Raw genomic sequence first — 16494 nt, forward strand, 5'->3', positions numbered from 1 at the left:
ACCAATGTTGTAATCTTGATTGGTGCGAACCACTTTTTCAATCTGTGATTTCAAAACAGAAGGAATCTGAGTTCCAAGGCTTGTTTCATTGAACCAATCCTTTGGTTGCAGTGATGGGAATAGTTCAGCCCTCTGGTGAGCAATATCCTTCATCTTTGCTCAGGCCTCCTCCACTGGAGTTATAGCATTGTAGGTGATACAGCATTCCCTGCTGGTGCGTCTGAGCATCCCACATGTAAGAGTCTAAAACTAATGATCCCAGTCTGGGGGTAAAAACTGGAATACTTTATTGAACACGCGGCATGCAGTTTAAGGATCTCGGCCGTAATATGCTAATAGGGAGGACGGATTATGGTAACATATGTTAACTAGGGGATTATACAAGTTTTGGTTAGGTTGCACAATTAGTTAATATTTTCTATAATAGGGATTTACATGGGGGGAAGAAAACAAAGAGTTTCAGTATGGTCTGATGACATTCATCTTACAGTCCATCTTTTCATCCTGCAGCAGGAGACAGACTAATCTCATGATAGAGCATCTACAGGCCTTGTCTGGTCCCCAGTGATGGGATTTGTCTCAGCGTCTGTTGACCAAGGTTTGCTGCTTAAGCCCATCAGGCTCCTCACTGCTAGAAGCTGAACTTCAATCCCTACACCCACATGCCGCTTGTTCAGTACTTGGTTGTACAGTGGTGTGTCCAACTCTGAGGGGTTGTACAACTGAACACTTTGATAGGACATAGGGAAGGAGTTTCAACACTGCATTTCAGTACAGCATGGTATTCTAGTGTCAAACAGGAATAAGATTTTCCATCTGAACACCTGCAAGCCAGTGCCAAAGGAGCTGTGTGTTTTGGCATTCTGCAATTATGGGTGTCAGTAAGATTTAGCATAATTATTTGTGACTGTGTGCAGGCCAATTCCTTTCATGGGGTACCAAACTGAGAAATGTATGGGGTGTTGGTTTCAATTGTAATAAACACACATATTTTTATTCAAAGTTCTAATACCACAATGAACCCTATTTCAGGAGATGTCTTGAGGTCAAGTGTTAAAAGTAATAAACATCACAACAGAAAAACTTACAGGCCACAGAAGGAGTCTTGACTTCTGTTTGTGCAAACCAGGGCCTGGCAAGACAAAGCCCTTGGCTATGAGGTCCCCCTATTCTTAATTGTAGTGGCTCTCAAGCTGAGTTTGGATTGTTGTTACAACAGTTATTTAACAATAAGAAGGTATGAGACACATTGCCAGAACATCTCGAACAACAGCAATAGGTACAAATTATAAATAAACACCAACACACAGTCAAAAGTCCTGACATTAACGTCTGTCATTGCACTGTTGTAGTTCCTGTAGAAAAAGAAAAAGGGAAAATGCCTGGTCCTACACTGGTGCTTAACAAGAAGGTACCATCCATTTGATGTGAATACCATATTCTTTATCGTAAGTATTGGTAGCTACCCACGAGTAACTGCCCAAAGGCATCTTAGGTCACTGCTCCAATAGTGAGTAAATTCACTGAAACTGGTTGTCCTGCTTGGTGCTTAAGCTTAATTGGATCTTTACCTTTTCTTTTGTGAAATTAATTTCTTTTCACCAGGCCCATTCCTGTACTACCCCAGCATTAAAGTGGCTTCCCATTGTCTTTTGGATGGAATTGGGCTTGGGGAGATAACTGAACTACTGTTTTAGAACTCTTTGTGTGCTTCTACCTGTGCCTGGGCTAACGGTTTCCCCTGGGTTTAGTCCAGACACAACCTCCACATTCGAGGTGGGCATCCTTACAGGGTCTCCCATCTCCTTATTTAACTGATCCTGCAATAGCTTTGATATCTTGGTCGCTGTGTACAGCCAGCACTGTTTTGGTAGCAGTTTGCTGACCTTGACCATCATCTCTGGTTTCAGTTTTAACTTCTACATCCTGCAGTTCCTCCTGTAAGTTTCTCTCTTTCTGACACACCTCAGAGCCCTCCCTGATGTCTCTCTAAGATGATCATGCTTGACAGCAAGCAGTCCCTCTGCCTGCAGCCTCTTTTCCTGATCACACTCAGCAATGAGCAACATCTGCTGAGGTCTGCTCTCCCTCTCTGGGGACCTAAACCCTCTGACCAATAGGCAGCCCTCTGGGTGATGGACCAGGGTTTACAAGGCTCATTTATCCTTAGGAAAACCCTCATTTCCAGTGTCCCTGGGCCTCATCTTCTGCAGCTTAGTCATGCTCCAGAGTAGCTGCTGCCTGCACTTCTGTATCTTCTACAGCCAGTTCTCTGGCTTCAAGCTCTTCCCCAGCTTCCTTTGCTTCCTTGTCCAGTACTCCTGTTCTCTCTTTCTCCTCAGCCTTTTGACCCCCAGTACTTCTGATTCCTTTACTGAATCAGTTACTCCTTTTGTTTCTAAAAGTTTAGCAGCCTGGTCTTATCTTTTCCTTTCACATGCTAATCCTTACCTGAGCTACTGAGTCTGTGTACTCCCAAAGTCAGCCTGCCTTTGATGCCTGAGCCCCTAATACGTCTCAATATTTTCTCCCACTCCACAGCCTTATCGAGCTCAAGGTGCAGTTGTTGGATAAGGTCCCTTTCTATATGCAGCAGAGATGCCAATTTTGCTGTCTATCTAAAAATTTTTGTAAGCAGTCAGCCTACTCTTGTGGATGTTTTTGTAAGGAGTCAACCAAAACTTGTAAATGTGTTTGTCAAGAGTCAACCAAATTTCGTAGAAATTTGTCTCTCTTTGTTTTAGTAAGGAGTCATGAATTTTTGCCTTCTTTTTTGCTATCATCAGCATGAGACGCTAAACTCTACCTATGAAGTTGAGTATAGGGCAAGCGTTGTTCATAGAGGGAAGAGGACCAAGGCTTGACATTTTCTGGTCCACCATATCCTGCTCCTCCCTCTTCCTCCTCCTTCCTGCACCCACTTGGGGATGGAGAGATCTGAGCCCATTCCAGCTATAAATAGGTCAAGAACTGTTCAGTCTCTCTGAGTCTCATGAGAATCCTATCCATGCCATTAATTTATTGTCATGACAATCGATGGAGGTGTGGTATTCATTGTAAATTCTTGTCAGCATGAACAGACCCCAGATCATGTGTCAGGGAGCTCTAGTGTGCTTTACTGTACAGTTACCATAACTCTGGCAACCTCCCAACTGTTCAGACTTGAAAGGTGTTGGTTTACAAGCCCTTAAATTCTTAAAATACATTTCTCAAAAGTGGTGGGCTAGCAAGCCCCTATTTTGTACAATACACTTCAGTAAGCTCTGCTCCTACAGCAAACATCTCAAGGGTGATGGCTTACAAACCACAGCACACCATTTCACTTCTCAAAGGTGCTGGTAGTGAGTCACAACACACTTCCATGACTCACTGCTCTTACAACAAACTCCAGAATGGGGTGGAATATGATCTCTCTGCTTTGCCCACGCAAAGCAAGGGAGAGAGAAGTAAAGGTGGCAAAGAGAGCAAAGAAATCCACTGGTCTGGAGATTCCACGTTGATTCTTCTGTGTGGTGGTCTGGAGGTGGGGTAGCGAGACAAAGAAATAGGAGAGTTAAAAAGAGAGCAAGGGGACCCAGTCTACCCCCCTTTTATAGTTAACATTGTGCAGGCTCTTGTGACAAATAGACTTTTCCTGCCATTTTGCTCGCACAGGTAGCCCTTTGAGCCCTCCTCCGGGGAGGGAGTGGGTTGAAGCTGAGGGCCAAGCACAAGTCTTAAAGTGGAGCAGGAGGTTGTCTCAGGACAGCGCTCCCTCCCTCTGCAGGAGCCCTCTCTTCCAATCGCATTATTCCTCTCCTTCCAGGCAGAATGTTTGAGACAAAACATGCTTATACCTCGTCCACAGAGCTGCTTCTGGATATAAGTCAATTTTTCTTTCATTGTGTGAAAGATAGCAAGTTACAAAGTAGTCACTGCTGCCTTTAAACTGTAATTCACTTATTCGTTAGTCCACTGTTAAGATTTGAATTGCTCACGTAAATGAGGTGTATGTGGAAAGAAGATTGTGTTGGATTTCAAGGTTGAAATGATTTTTTCCCCTCTTTTTGTTTTTTTTTCTTAAAGAATTACTGCAGTCTAGAATGATGCCTTTTCACCATCCTTCTAGAAGGTTGTACTAAATCCAGATCCTAGTGCAAGTCTTTTTAAGAGACTGGTCTTTTCCTGTACCAAAAGCCCTATCTATTAAAAACCTTTTTACCTGAAAATGGCTTTTGTTTGCTGTTGCTTGTGAAAGTGTGAGGTAGAAACAGAAGCTATTCTGACAAGGAGTTCCCACTGATTTACTAAAAACATAAAAAGTGGGTAATAGCTGAATATTGATATCATGCTTTGGGTTACCATAGTTCTTGAAAATTTCTAACCATGCAGTTCAAGTAGACTGTTTTTTTTTCAAAGCTCTTGAAAATTGTATAGTAGTTTAAATATATGGGACAAAAATAATTGTGAAATAAATACATAAAGAACTTGAATTAGATTTGACATTTCAGTTGTCTTTATCCTTTTCTTTGAATGTATAAGCATCCTACCAAAGAAGAAAATGAGGGAAAAGCAGTGAAGGAAAGATCGTTTACTGAAAATTGCAAATCCCAATGTAGTTCTTCCAGGATACTTTAGTGAAGACCAGACCTTAATTAAGTAAAACAGAATACCATAGTTTCTTTTGGTAAGAGGAGAAGTTGGCTATAAAGTCCTCTGGGACTGACATGATGTTTGATGATTTATGTGTTCCCAAGCTTATTTTTAGGTGCTGAAATGTACCAAAACACAAAATAAATAATCATGATTTGCCATCTCCTTTTTCCTTCTTGCAGGAAAAAAAAGTATGTGAAGAGCTTATTGTGCTTCCACTTTCACAAGTTTTGTTGAACAAAATGCTTTATTTCCTTTGCATGTATCGAGTTACAGGAAGGTATCTAAGCATCCTTAGTAAGGCAGTTCCTAAAAACTGTCATTTAATAGATGGCCTACAAGTGCATATTGCCACATTTTGTTCAACTTTACTGGAGGAAGTAAAAGTATTTAATTGTCTTTCAAGGTTTAACTCCAGTCTTTGACTGGTATGTAATTGTGAAGTAGACCTGTTTGACAAGCAGCATTCATGAAAAAGTAGATATGTATATAAAAAATGGGAACCTGTTTCTCTTCCCTAAAACAACTGTTAGTTCATGTACATTTATTCACATAAATTTAATACATGCAAGCTATTTTTCATCCTTTTTATGGGAGCATCTTACAGCATTGAGAGGTTATTAAGTTGTTAATGTACTACTGAATCAGGCAATATTGTGTAATTGAGCTAAATTAAACTTAATTAAGCCAGTGTCTTGTGTTATAATCAGTAGACATGCAGGATTTTGTGGACTAAAATATTTTCCTCTTAGCAAGCAGAATTATAAGTTTTAATTAGACACTATGTAGAGAGTAATGTATTTTGTAACTAACAAACTTGTAAAATACTATTGCAGGCAAACTAGTGGCTAAATTTGTGTAGTTTTGTAAAAGATTAAAATGTTTAAATAAATGTTTCATACTGAATTTACTTGTGCCTCTGAAAGCTGAGTACCAGAGGTTGATAGTTGCACTAATTTGCTTAGGCTCATGTTTACAGTCAAGTGGTTTTTTTTAGGCAATATCTGTCTTCAATACTTGATCATAAATTTCATGTGTACTTCTCATAAACTGTAACTAGAATTGTCTGGTGGCCAAGTTATCCTTGCTTAGTAATTCTTTGAAGAATAAACACTTTCTTTTTTTGAGAATTCTTTCTCACTTCTTTTCAAAGAATGACAATGTTCAGCTATGATGAATGCACTGGAGCATAAAAAGCATATAGTAAATTCTGTTTTGGTTTTTTTTTTTTTCACAAACTGTTACATTGGTCCTTCTTTACTTTTGAGCATCAACCTTTGCCATCCTCGTAATATCAAATCTCTGGCAGGGACTTTAGCAGGAATTGAAAACACCTGAGTGTTGGAGGGAGATGAGTTGAGGAAGAGGACTAAGTTTCTAATAATTGCACATGGGTTCATAGTTTTTATGCCCTGGATGTGGCAGCAGGAAACAACACAGGTTAATAAACTTGTAGTTTCTGGAGAAGATGGTGCAAGGAAAAAGACTAGCACTTTGCCCAAACTTTTCCAGAAAACTGAAATCCAGGAGTCATTGCTGCTAACTGTATTAATAGACTTTGTAAGTATGTTCTAGTAACATACTGTGTAGTTATAACACGCAGTTGTCCAAATTATCACAGATGCATTGGAAGATCACAGAATCAGTTAGACTGGAAAAGATCTCTGAGGCTGAGTCCAGCCTATGACCGAACACTGCAATGTCAAGTAGACCTGGCACTGGCACCAAGTGCCACATCCAATCTTTCCTTAAACGCTTCCGGGGATGGTGACTCCCCCACCCTGGAAAGCCCTTTCCACTATAATCACCCTTTCAGTGAACAAATTCTTCCTGATGTCCAACCTAAACCTTCCCTGGTACAGATAACCTTAAGAGTATGTTACATATCAGGCATATCTTCTAAAAAAAATGCCCTAGGAAATTACTTCAAGAATCCTGTGGCAAGGCACCTTTACTTTGCAAAGGGAGGTACTCAAGAAGTTAGGGCTTTCTTTTAGGCTCCTTGTGTGTTCCTGTGCTTGATCTCATGTCACTTCATTCATTCTGTAAGACCATGACACACTAGCATGTCAAACGCAGAACTAAGAGTTCATTAATATACATAAATTATGTTGATAAAGATTTAAACTATAGACTTGCTCTGGGGCTTTTCTTTATTTTGCATTTATAGTTTAGGATGGTGATAATTTCTGCTAAGCCCGTGCTATTTGATGGAAGGATTTGATATTTTTTGTTAAGATCCTAGGATAAAACTTTTTTTATAAAGATACGTTTACTGTGTAATAGGTGTTTGGAGAGTCTTTTCAATCTGTTAAGTTGCATATCAATGCCACTTTCTGAGAACTGCAAGACATATGGGACCAGACAGGATCCATCCCAGGGTGATGAGGGAGCTGGCAGAAGAGCTTGCCAAACCTCTCTCCATCATCTTCCAGCAGTCCTGGCTCTCTGGGGAGATCCCAGATGATTGGACGTTGGTGAATGTCACCCCAATCCACAAAAGGGGCTGCAAGCAGGACCCTGGCAACTACAGGCCTTGTCAGCCTGACCTCTGTGCCTGGCAGGGTTATGGAGCAGTTCATCCTGAGTGCAATCACACGGCACCTTCAGGATGAACAAGGGATTAGACCCAGCCAGCAGGGATTTAGGAGGGGCAGGTCCTGCCTGACCAACCTGATCTCTTTTTACGATCAGGTGACCCAGCTGGTGGATGAGGGGAAGGCTGTGGATGTGGTCTATCTGGACTTCAGCAAGGCCTTTGATACTGTCTCCCATAATATACTCCTGGAAAAGCTGGTAGCCCATGGCTTGGACAAGTGTACCTTCTCCTGGATTAGGAGCTGGCTGGAGGGTCGGGCCCAGAGAGTGCTGGTGAATGGAGCTGCATCCAGCTGGCGGCCAGTCACCAGTGATGTTCCCCAGGGTTCTGTGTTGGGTCCAGTCCTGTTTAACATCTTTATTGATGATTTAGATGAGGGGATTGAGTTCATCATCAGCAAATTTGCTGATGACACCAAGTTGGGGGGAAGTGTCGACCTGCTGGAAGGCAGGAGGGCTCTGCAGAGGGATCTGGATAGACTTGAGAGATGGGCTGATTCCAATGGGATGAAGTTCAACAAGGCCGAGTGCCGGGTCCTGCACTTTGGCCACAACAACCCCCTGCAGCACTACAGGCTGGGGACAGAGTGGCTGGAGAGCAGCCAGGCAGAAAGGGACCTTGGGGTACTAATTGACAGGAAGCTCAACGTGAGCCAACAGTGTGCCCAGGTGGCCAAGAAGGCCAATGGGATCCTGTCCTGTATCAAAAATAGCGTGACCAGCAGGACCAGGGAAGTGATCCTTCCCCTGTACTCTGTGCTGGTGAGGCCACACCCTGAGTACTGTGTTCAGTTCTGGGCCCCTCAGTTCAGAAAGGATATTGAGGTGCTGGAGTGAGTCCAGAGAAGAGCAACAAGGCTGGTGAAGGGACTGGAGCACAAGCCCTATGGGGAGAGGCTGAGGTAGCTGGGGCTGTTTAGCCTGGAGAAGAGGAGGCTCAGAGGTGACCTCATCAGTGTCTATAACTACCTGAAGGGAAGTTCTAGCCATGTGGGGGTTGGTCTCTTCTCCCAGACACTCAGCAATAGGACAAGGGGGCACAGGCTTAAGCTCTGCCAGGGGAAATTTAAGTTGGATATCAGAAAACAATTCTTTCCAGAGAGAGTAATCAGGCATTGGAATGGGCTGCCGAGAGAGGTGGTGGATTCACCATCCCTAGAGATTTTTAAACTGAGATGGACATGGCACTGAGTGCCATGATCTAGTAATGGGACTGGAGTTGGACCAAGGTTTGGACTTGATGATCTTGGAGGTCTTTTCCAACCCAATTGATTCTATGATAGTATGTCACCCACATGCTTTGGAGAACCATGCTATTTTTTAGCCGTCACATTGTGGGTCTGTGATTTGGTTTGCACACTGGACCCTGGACTGAGGGAGGCTTAGTTTTCTTGGTTTCTTAATTGCCAGTCATTTTGGAAGAAACAAACTTTCTGTGTGGCTTGGAAGCAGTAGGGCTACTTTGGATGGTAGTAGGTTAGTGTATTAGTTTTTAGGCTTTATTTTAAATGTTGTTTTTGTTTTTAAATCAGGAGCCAATGAAGTCGAGAGCACCACAGCTGCATTTGGAATACAGATTCTACAAGCAGCTAGGATCTGGAGGTAAAAAGGAGTGTTATGCATTTTACTGTGATGTAATCCAAGATAAATTTTTGACAGAAGATTTTTGATTTAGGGATTTAAATCTATTTAATGAAGTGTTCTTAGTTACTTAAAGCAGAAAAAAGGCCCATGAGTGGGCAAATTAATGTATAAGTTTTTTCTAGTATTGTAACTTCTTTGTTCTACTCTCGATTTTAAACCGTGTTTATGAAATTGTGACTGTTGAATTAAGTCTTAGCTATGACAGTGTTTGCATATGGATATACCTTTGACTAAGTAGTCTTATGCTATTGCTAGTGTGTTCTCTTGGAATAAACACTGTGGATCTCCAAACCACTAATTACTATTCATGTATATTTATTTAAAGTGGCTGTGATACTTAAATAGCTTCAGCCTCAGTTTACCTTTGCTTCACTTTCTTTGATACAGTATATTTTGATGCTTGCTTGTTTTAAGCCTCTTAAATACTTTTATAATTAAATGCAGTTTAATATTTGAATTTCTCATTTCACTTCCCTTGGTGCTTTTATACCCAGAAATACTCTTATGATGGTCGCCTGAGTGATCCAATTGTCACCTTTTGCTTTTATAGGTGAGCAATACCTAAAACTTATCACATATTTTTGTGCCTTTCACAAAACTGCAAATAATCAGTTAGCAAGATGTGAAGCTTCATAAACTAGGAAAGTGAGTACAGATATTCCCTAAATCAGTTATAACCAAGGAAAAAAACAATCTTATGGTATCTTTTCCTTGAAAATCTTCCTTCAATTCCTACAGTAGGTCACATAGTTACCTATTTTCTCATTTTTTAATAATGTAGAAGTTTATAGTATAAATGGACTACTGACTGGTTGGGTTTTTTTCTACATGCATGCTCAGGTGTTTTTTTAGCAAAGGCAGCCTGGACTAACAGTGATTTTCGTTGTGCTTAAACCAGTATAAAATCCTGTTTAAGATGAAAAGTCATCTCTGAAACTCAGGGAATACGAAATGAACATGCCTGTACCACTTTAATTTTGTTGTCTTGAATGTGTGTGCATTATGATAAGTTTTAATACTTTTTAAGTACTACTTTTACTTTTTTAATTAAAATGCAGGAGTGTATGTTCATTACTGCATGGACTCAATAGTGTTTTTCAGTTAGTTATTTTGTGAGTCTATTTAAAGACTCACTCTGGTGAAACATTCCTTCCAATATGTTCAATTAATGTAGAAATCCTTTTTGATGCTGTAGGATGAATGCTGTGCAACCAGGAATCTTTGGAGGTAACTCTTTGCAAGACATCATAACATTGTCTACTCCTCTTCAGAAATCAAAGATAAAATTGCAGATGTCTAGTCAAAATGTTGAATCTTAAATGCTTGCTTATTGGAAAATGTCATCAGAATATGATGTCTGGGGGTTTTTTTGTAAGTAGTTATAAATTGTCAGCATACGCTAGACTAGCATTGCAAAATAGCTGGTAAGTGAAAAACTGAGATCTTAAGTGCTTAACCAATGGATAGTGGCAGTCCACAAGTTAGAGACTGTACGCAGCTGTGAAGACTAAGGGATAACTGTCTAAAATTGGAAAGGAGCTGGGTGGTGGAGGTAAGAATAAAGCTATGATTTCAGAAATTAGAATTATGATTTCAGACTTCAGAAATTAGGCAGTGCTTCTCAGAGATAGGAACCATAATGAGAATATTTCTTGGGGAAAAAAAGTCTTAGTGAATGTAACTTTGTTTACCTTTTTGTTTACTGAATAAGATTGGGAGACTGTTTATGAACATAGACAAGTTAAAGTTATTCTCCTTTACTTCAGATATTTACTTCAGTCTTTGTAACTGATTTTGTTGGTTGCTCCAATTTGATCGCTTTCTCTGATGGCTTATTGAAGTATTGTAAGGAACAGTGATCTCAGTGATCACATGAAGATGAGGAGACCTTTGGAGTGAAAACACAAAGATAAAGCTGCCGGCTTAGTAAGCTTGATCAATATTTATGAAGGACATTGGTTTAGACCTCTTTTGTTTTTGCAGTTACCTGGTTTTTATTCAGAAATGAAAGCCTCCAACAGCACATATAGAACCCTGAAATGAAAGCTCTTTTCTGAGCCTTTCTCAAGTACTCACTTGAGGCTCATTTTAATGGATTTTGTGGTGAAGGCTTATTGTGAAGAAATTAATATTCTTGTTCCTATCACTTTAAAAGTTAAAAATCTTCCTGACTCCTTACCTTCCTGCAGCAGTCTCTTTTTCCATCTTTGTGGGAGTGGGGCCCTCACGCCCAGTAATGTATGCAGTCTTACGGTTCTTCAAGAAAAAATATTTCAGTATTATGTAGTTTTTGTTCTCATGTAGTCTGTCCCAGTTGGTTTATTGATTTTTTTATGACGTGCTTGTTTAATGTCAAGCATAGATTTAAGACATTTTGTCACATAAACAGTTGGAAAACATAGTGGTGAAAAGTTGATAGACCAAGGGAAAAATTCAGGAAGCAGCTAATCCATTCTACGTAGAGCAGGAGATATTAAAAAATCTTATGCTGGGTCTATCCATGTGGGCAGTATTTCTTTGTGAGGAATGGCTGTACTTTTGTCAGACCGAGAGTAGATTAAAGGAAGTGATCTTCAGTGTGCACATTGCAGAATAGTCTATCAAAGGAAGTAATAAATAATTGTTACTGCTTGGTGAAATTTTGAGCATAGTAATTGAGAGCAGATAGAAGGTTTCTCTTATGTGTAATTACTCATGGTTCTGGCAATTACAGTTATCTGAAGCGTGGCTTTCAAGTTTCTAAAAACCCACATTTGCAGGCTTTCTTAATCACAATGGAGTAGTCTTTTCCTTAGCAGTTTTTGTTTATTCACACAAACTTTTTCTGCTTTGGCTGATAGCTTTATAACTGCATCCATTGCGTATTTTGCTTTTAATTGTACTGGATTATGTGTCTCTATCTTACGTTTGCATGTTTACATCTGTATTAATAGCAAGTGAGTACTAAACTGTGGTTTAGTAACTGGTGAAAAGGGAGTTGTACTCCCTTTCTTTCCCACTCTTGTAAGCAGAGCCATTATTTTCTGTAGAAAACCCTTCATTTTCACCAGTAAGAACTTTGAAGTCCACGGTTCATGCTGCAAATTGACTTGTGCTCGTGCTAGTGTGAAATAATCTGAAGTTTAAGGGATAAAATTCCTGTAGCCCCTGTGAAATCTCACCTTGCTTGGAGTTGGCATGGGAAGGAGGGAGAGGCATTAACATACCCATGGATAACTCTGGAAGAAAATGAAGTTATTTTCCTGCAATATCTTCCTGAAAGCAAGTAGAGAAAGTGTTAGGAGGATTACAGACTATTTTACTTTCCAGTCCGTTTCAACAAAGCTGCTTTTTGATTCCTCTCATCTTGTAGACCTCCTTGATGGAAAGAGTGATAAGTAGAAATTTTATGTTTTCTTGGTATTTTCTTATCTCAAGCCAGTATTTGACTACTACAAATCTGCTATTTATTTTTATGATAGCCCTTTGTATTTCTTTTCTGATGACGTTGTGACTTATGTTTTTTAATATATAATTTTATTAATTTCTGTGGAAAGTCTTGCTATTCTGTGTCTTGAATGCCATGAAGATGGAAGACGTGCTTGAGTGGAAAAAGTTTGGTGGGATCTTTTACAGTTCTGCCCCTGAGAGAACAAGAGGAAAAGTAGGCATGAAGTATTATAGAGATGCAGTTTTTATATACAGGACTTTTGACCTGTGTTAATTCTTTGTATTTAATAAATAAGTGCTTTTGACTTGCATGAATAATTGTTAAGATTTCAATGTATTCCTTTGAAGGGAATCTGCTCATAAAGAAGGCTTAGGTTTACTCTTAAATATACTTTTTATTGATATGCCTGTGACTGTGCAGTAACATGTAGGTGTTTGTCAAGAAAAAAGATGTGAAGAATCTTGCTTAAACGGGAAACATTTTATGAACTTTTGGAGTTTTTTGAAATATTTTTAATTATTCAGGGAAATGAACCTAAAACTTACTAAAAATAGTTTGTAAATTAGTCTAAAGATGTGGCTTATTTTAGTCATGTTGTTATTTAGCTTTCATTTAGGTTTTACATAAGAATAGAGATTTTTATGAAAATTGCTTTTTTTTCCTGCCATAATTTTGCCATTCAGTAACCATAAACATGTCTTCCTCATGAAATTTGAGATCATACAGTCAGTATGCAGAAATTTCTAGCCAATTGAATGACTGGCATACTGATGGAATTTAAAATATCTTCTAATAAAATGTATTAAATGTGTATTTTCTTTATATTCAAATATGAATTACAAGAAAAAATTATTATCATAAGTGCAGTACTGCAAATACAACTTCTGCTGCTTTATGTATCGTGGTAGAGCTTCTGTCTGTGTGCTGCTGTTAGAACAGACTTACTGTAGTACCTGTCTATAGCAATGAGGGGTATCCATTTCTAGATTTTATTTTTTTCATTTTGGGCCATTTTTGAAAGAGGTAAAGTTCTGTTCAACTGTGGATTGTCCTACTGGTGAAATGCTGGTTTTGTTGTGAGACTGGGGAAGAAGCTGACTGTTTTGAGATTGTTGCTGCTTGATTGTTCCTTGAGTAGGCAGGTTGAGCTGCTCAGTTACTGATGTGAATGTGCTAATTATCATGTTTATGTGAATGAACCATGATGATAATAGCAAATTTATTTTTTAAGTTAGTCCAACAAAAAGTATAAGAAATGTTGCTGGTACTTTTTGTTGTTTTATACTAGTCTTTTTCTAGCATTTGACTTAAGGAAATTTACAGAAGTTTCTCAATTTAGAGTAAGTTCTTTCCCCTGGAATGAGTGCAAGAGATCTGGTAAAAATGGCAGCTGCATAATAGATTCACATGATAATGTTTCTGAAAAACAGTGATTATTGGTCTTGGATTGTGACATCACACACAGATTTCAGAGATTAATTGTGGGGTTTGTGTCGCATACAATAGATAGCTGTAATTGTGAAAGGTGTCTTGATAACACAGTTCACAAGACATAGTGGATGTCAGATAAATTTAATTTGATAAATTTGATGTAATAAGGAGGACAATAAAAATACAAATCTAATTCAGTTTCATTAATGTAAATAACTAATTACAGAAGATTTTTCCTTGAAAGTAGAACTAACCATTACACTACTATTTCTTATTTTTGTAAACATATTCTTATATTTGTAAAAAAAGAAATGTAGTGTAAGTGTTGCTAAAGTCAAATTTCTAATGCAGTGTCTCATCCATGCTTAGGGTTTTACAGTTTGTGGGCAATCATGGTTTCAGTAGCTTTAAAGTGCTGTGTTTCCAGAGATTGTATGGCCTGCTGTATATGCTGCTTTGGTTCAAGTCAGAACATACATATGGCACTACCCTGGATTTTATAATCACTTCCTTTGACATGACTCCGTCCAGATTCTCTAGACTAAGTGCAGAATATTTGTGTTTGTGGCAGTTTGTTGAATTGTGTCCTTGACAGAATACCAGTATGAGTGTGCCATGTAAGATAACTTAACTGCAAATCTTCTGCCTACTTCATGGTATTTTGCTTGTCTCTAATGAGTAGCCACATAGGAAAATTAAAAATTCAGGTACAAGGCAATGGTGTATAGGAAGCTGAAAACAGAACACCTTGTTCTGCAAGAGCAGTGTTGTGTATTTGACTGGCATTTTTGGATCTGCTTTGATGGACAGTCTAAGCAAAAGGATATAATGCAGATCACATCAATGTGTTTCATGATTGGCTTAGAGAAAACTCTAAAAGGAAAGTAATACTGCAAGAAAAGGAAAAGCACTGAAAAGCCACTTACTAGCTTAAAAGTTTTACAAATTTAAATTTCATTTTATAGAGATGTTTTACCAAAGTATGGCTTAAAATGAAGTCAGTGGTGGTTAAGGTTAAGTACAAGTAGTATTGCCATTGACCGGTGGGTTATATACTTCTTTTGCCGTCATCTCTGCTGCTTGTTTATCAAGTTAATTGTACTCACATGCAATAATTGAAGCTACAATGTAGTATTTGTGTTATGGTAAGTAGCTGGAATTTTTTTCTTTAAGATACAGATCTGTGCTAGCCGTTATGTATATTGCTTTAGATAATTGGAGTGAATAGCATGTAGCCTCAAGCTTAAATCAGGCTTGATGATGATCTTGAAAAATGCAGCAGCCAAGATGTATAATGTTAACAAAGTAGAAATCACTTCTTTTCTTTATTTTAAAGGTGTTTGACAGCTACAGTTTAATCTACTAATACATTCTAATGCTTTTATCCTTTCATCATTATGGAGGAAGTCAAGTCTATCAACTTACAAAATTCTCTGAACATCATGTACATAAACAGAGTAGCCTAAAGTATTTAAATGAAAATGAGACAATAAAATCCATAAATCCACACAGCTGGGCACACAAATCTGCAGTAAGCCAAAAATGAGTGAACAAATGAGTACACTACAGTCACCATTTCTGCATTTCTGCTTACCTGCCAGGATTTCTCCTGTGTATACTGTGATACAACCAACTGACCAAGTGAGAGCTCCAGTGTCAATCCATACATTTAATATTAGCAAAACTTAGGTTTTTAGTTTTAGATAAAAAGTAAATAGAAAATTCTCTCTGCCCCCGCCATCCCCAGCACTGCAGTGGATACTCATGCACTTTTGGGGTGTTTGTCCTCTGTTTTGGAGACCAGTGGGGTACAGCAGCAAAGTTTTAGGTGGATGGCTAACAAAAGTTCACTTTTCTAGAAAAAGAAACTGGAATCGAGGTAGTAGTCAAATAGTTAATTTCCACATCAAGACTTTCTTGATTTTTGTCATGAGTAAAATGGGATTGAAAGTCACACTGGTTTAAAATGGATTTGCAATTTTATGACAGAGAGTCACGTAAAGTAATGTAGATAGCTTTAGTAAATTGAGTCCCTTCAAATGAAAGTGTTTTACTTGTGAGCAAGTATAAATATCTAGGGATAAGCAAATACAAGGATGCTATATTCAGATTTTTCAACCTAGAAAGAAGTCAATATTTAAGTGTTAAAATAGTTTTTAGTGGGAGTATGTGAATCTATTCTTTTGACTACAGGTAAGTTTCTTCTTTGTTGGAAGAGCTGGAAGTTACTTATAAGTTTTCGTGACAATTGTGTGACAAGCATTGAGTTCTGTACATAATTGGGAAGGGTTACTTCTTTTGGAAAAGGATGTTTGAGAACGGGGCAAAAGATCTGTCAAGGTAATAGAAATGGTTGAATAGTAATCAAATTAGTTATTGAGCAAGAAACCTAAGAACAATGACTTTATTTTACAGCAAGAAGACTGGGATGTGTCTTAAGAGTTTTGAGTATTTCCTGCCTGTAGTCCTTAGTGGTTGAAGCCAGACTAATGAAAAATGCAAATAAATGCATCCTCTTTGTTGGTAATATGTATTGGAATATCCTGTTGACAAAATAGGGAATTCTTCATTTTCTAAAAAACAGTTTCTTTGGTTTTCTAACTCAATCAATATCTCTTAAAGTTTTATATAGAAGAGATTATTTATCTCTCTATAGGGGGGAAAAAGCCTCAGATACTTTTACAATATGTTATGGCATGTTACTTTCTGCCTTCTCTTCTGGAGATCTAGAGATGGGAAGAAATAATGCAAGTAGCAGA

General features: G+C 38.5%; 1 protein-coding gene across 9 annotated transcripts in view; it reads left to right on the forward strand.

The window, feature by feature from the left end:
• Positions 1 to 16494, forward strand: part of CSNK1G3 (casein kinase 1 gamma 3) — an 83365-nt gene that overhangs the window by 36058 nt on the left and 30813 nt on the right. For 7 of the 9 annotated variants that reach the window (XR_011700020.1, XM_071581600.1, XM_071581602.1 and 4 more), the window contains exon 5: positions 8763 to 8832. The exons of 1 other annotated variant lie outside the window; for it this stretch is intronic. Coding sequence is in view for 6 of the 8 variants with exons in the window: in XM_071581600.1 (XP_071437701.1) it covers positions 8763 to 8832 (70 nt within the window). In the remaining 2 variants the exon portion in view is untranslated. Of the gene's footprint in view, positions 1 to 8762; positions 8833 to 9394; positions 9425 to 16494 lie in introns of those variants that run through there. One more of the 9 variants, XM_071581606.1, reaches the window with a different exon arrangement.

This window comes from Pithys albifrons, chromosome Z (genome assembly GCF_047495875.1).
Source record: "Pithys albifrons albifrons isolate INPA30051 chromosome Z, PitAlb_v1, whole genome shotgun sequence".
Taxonomy (NCBI): domain Eukaryota; kingdom Metazoa; phylum Chordata; class Aves; order Passeriformes; family Thamnophilidae; genus Pithys; species Pithys albifrons.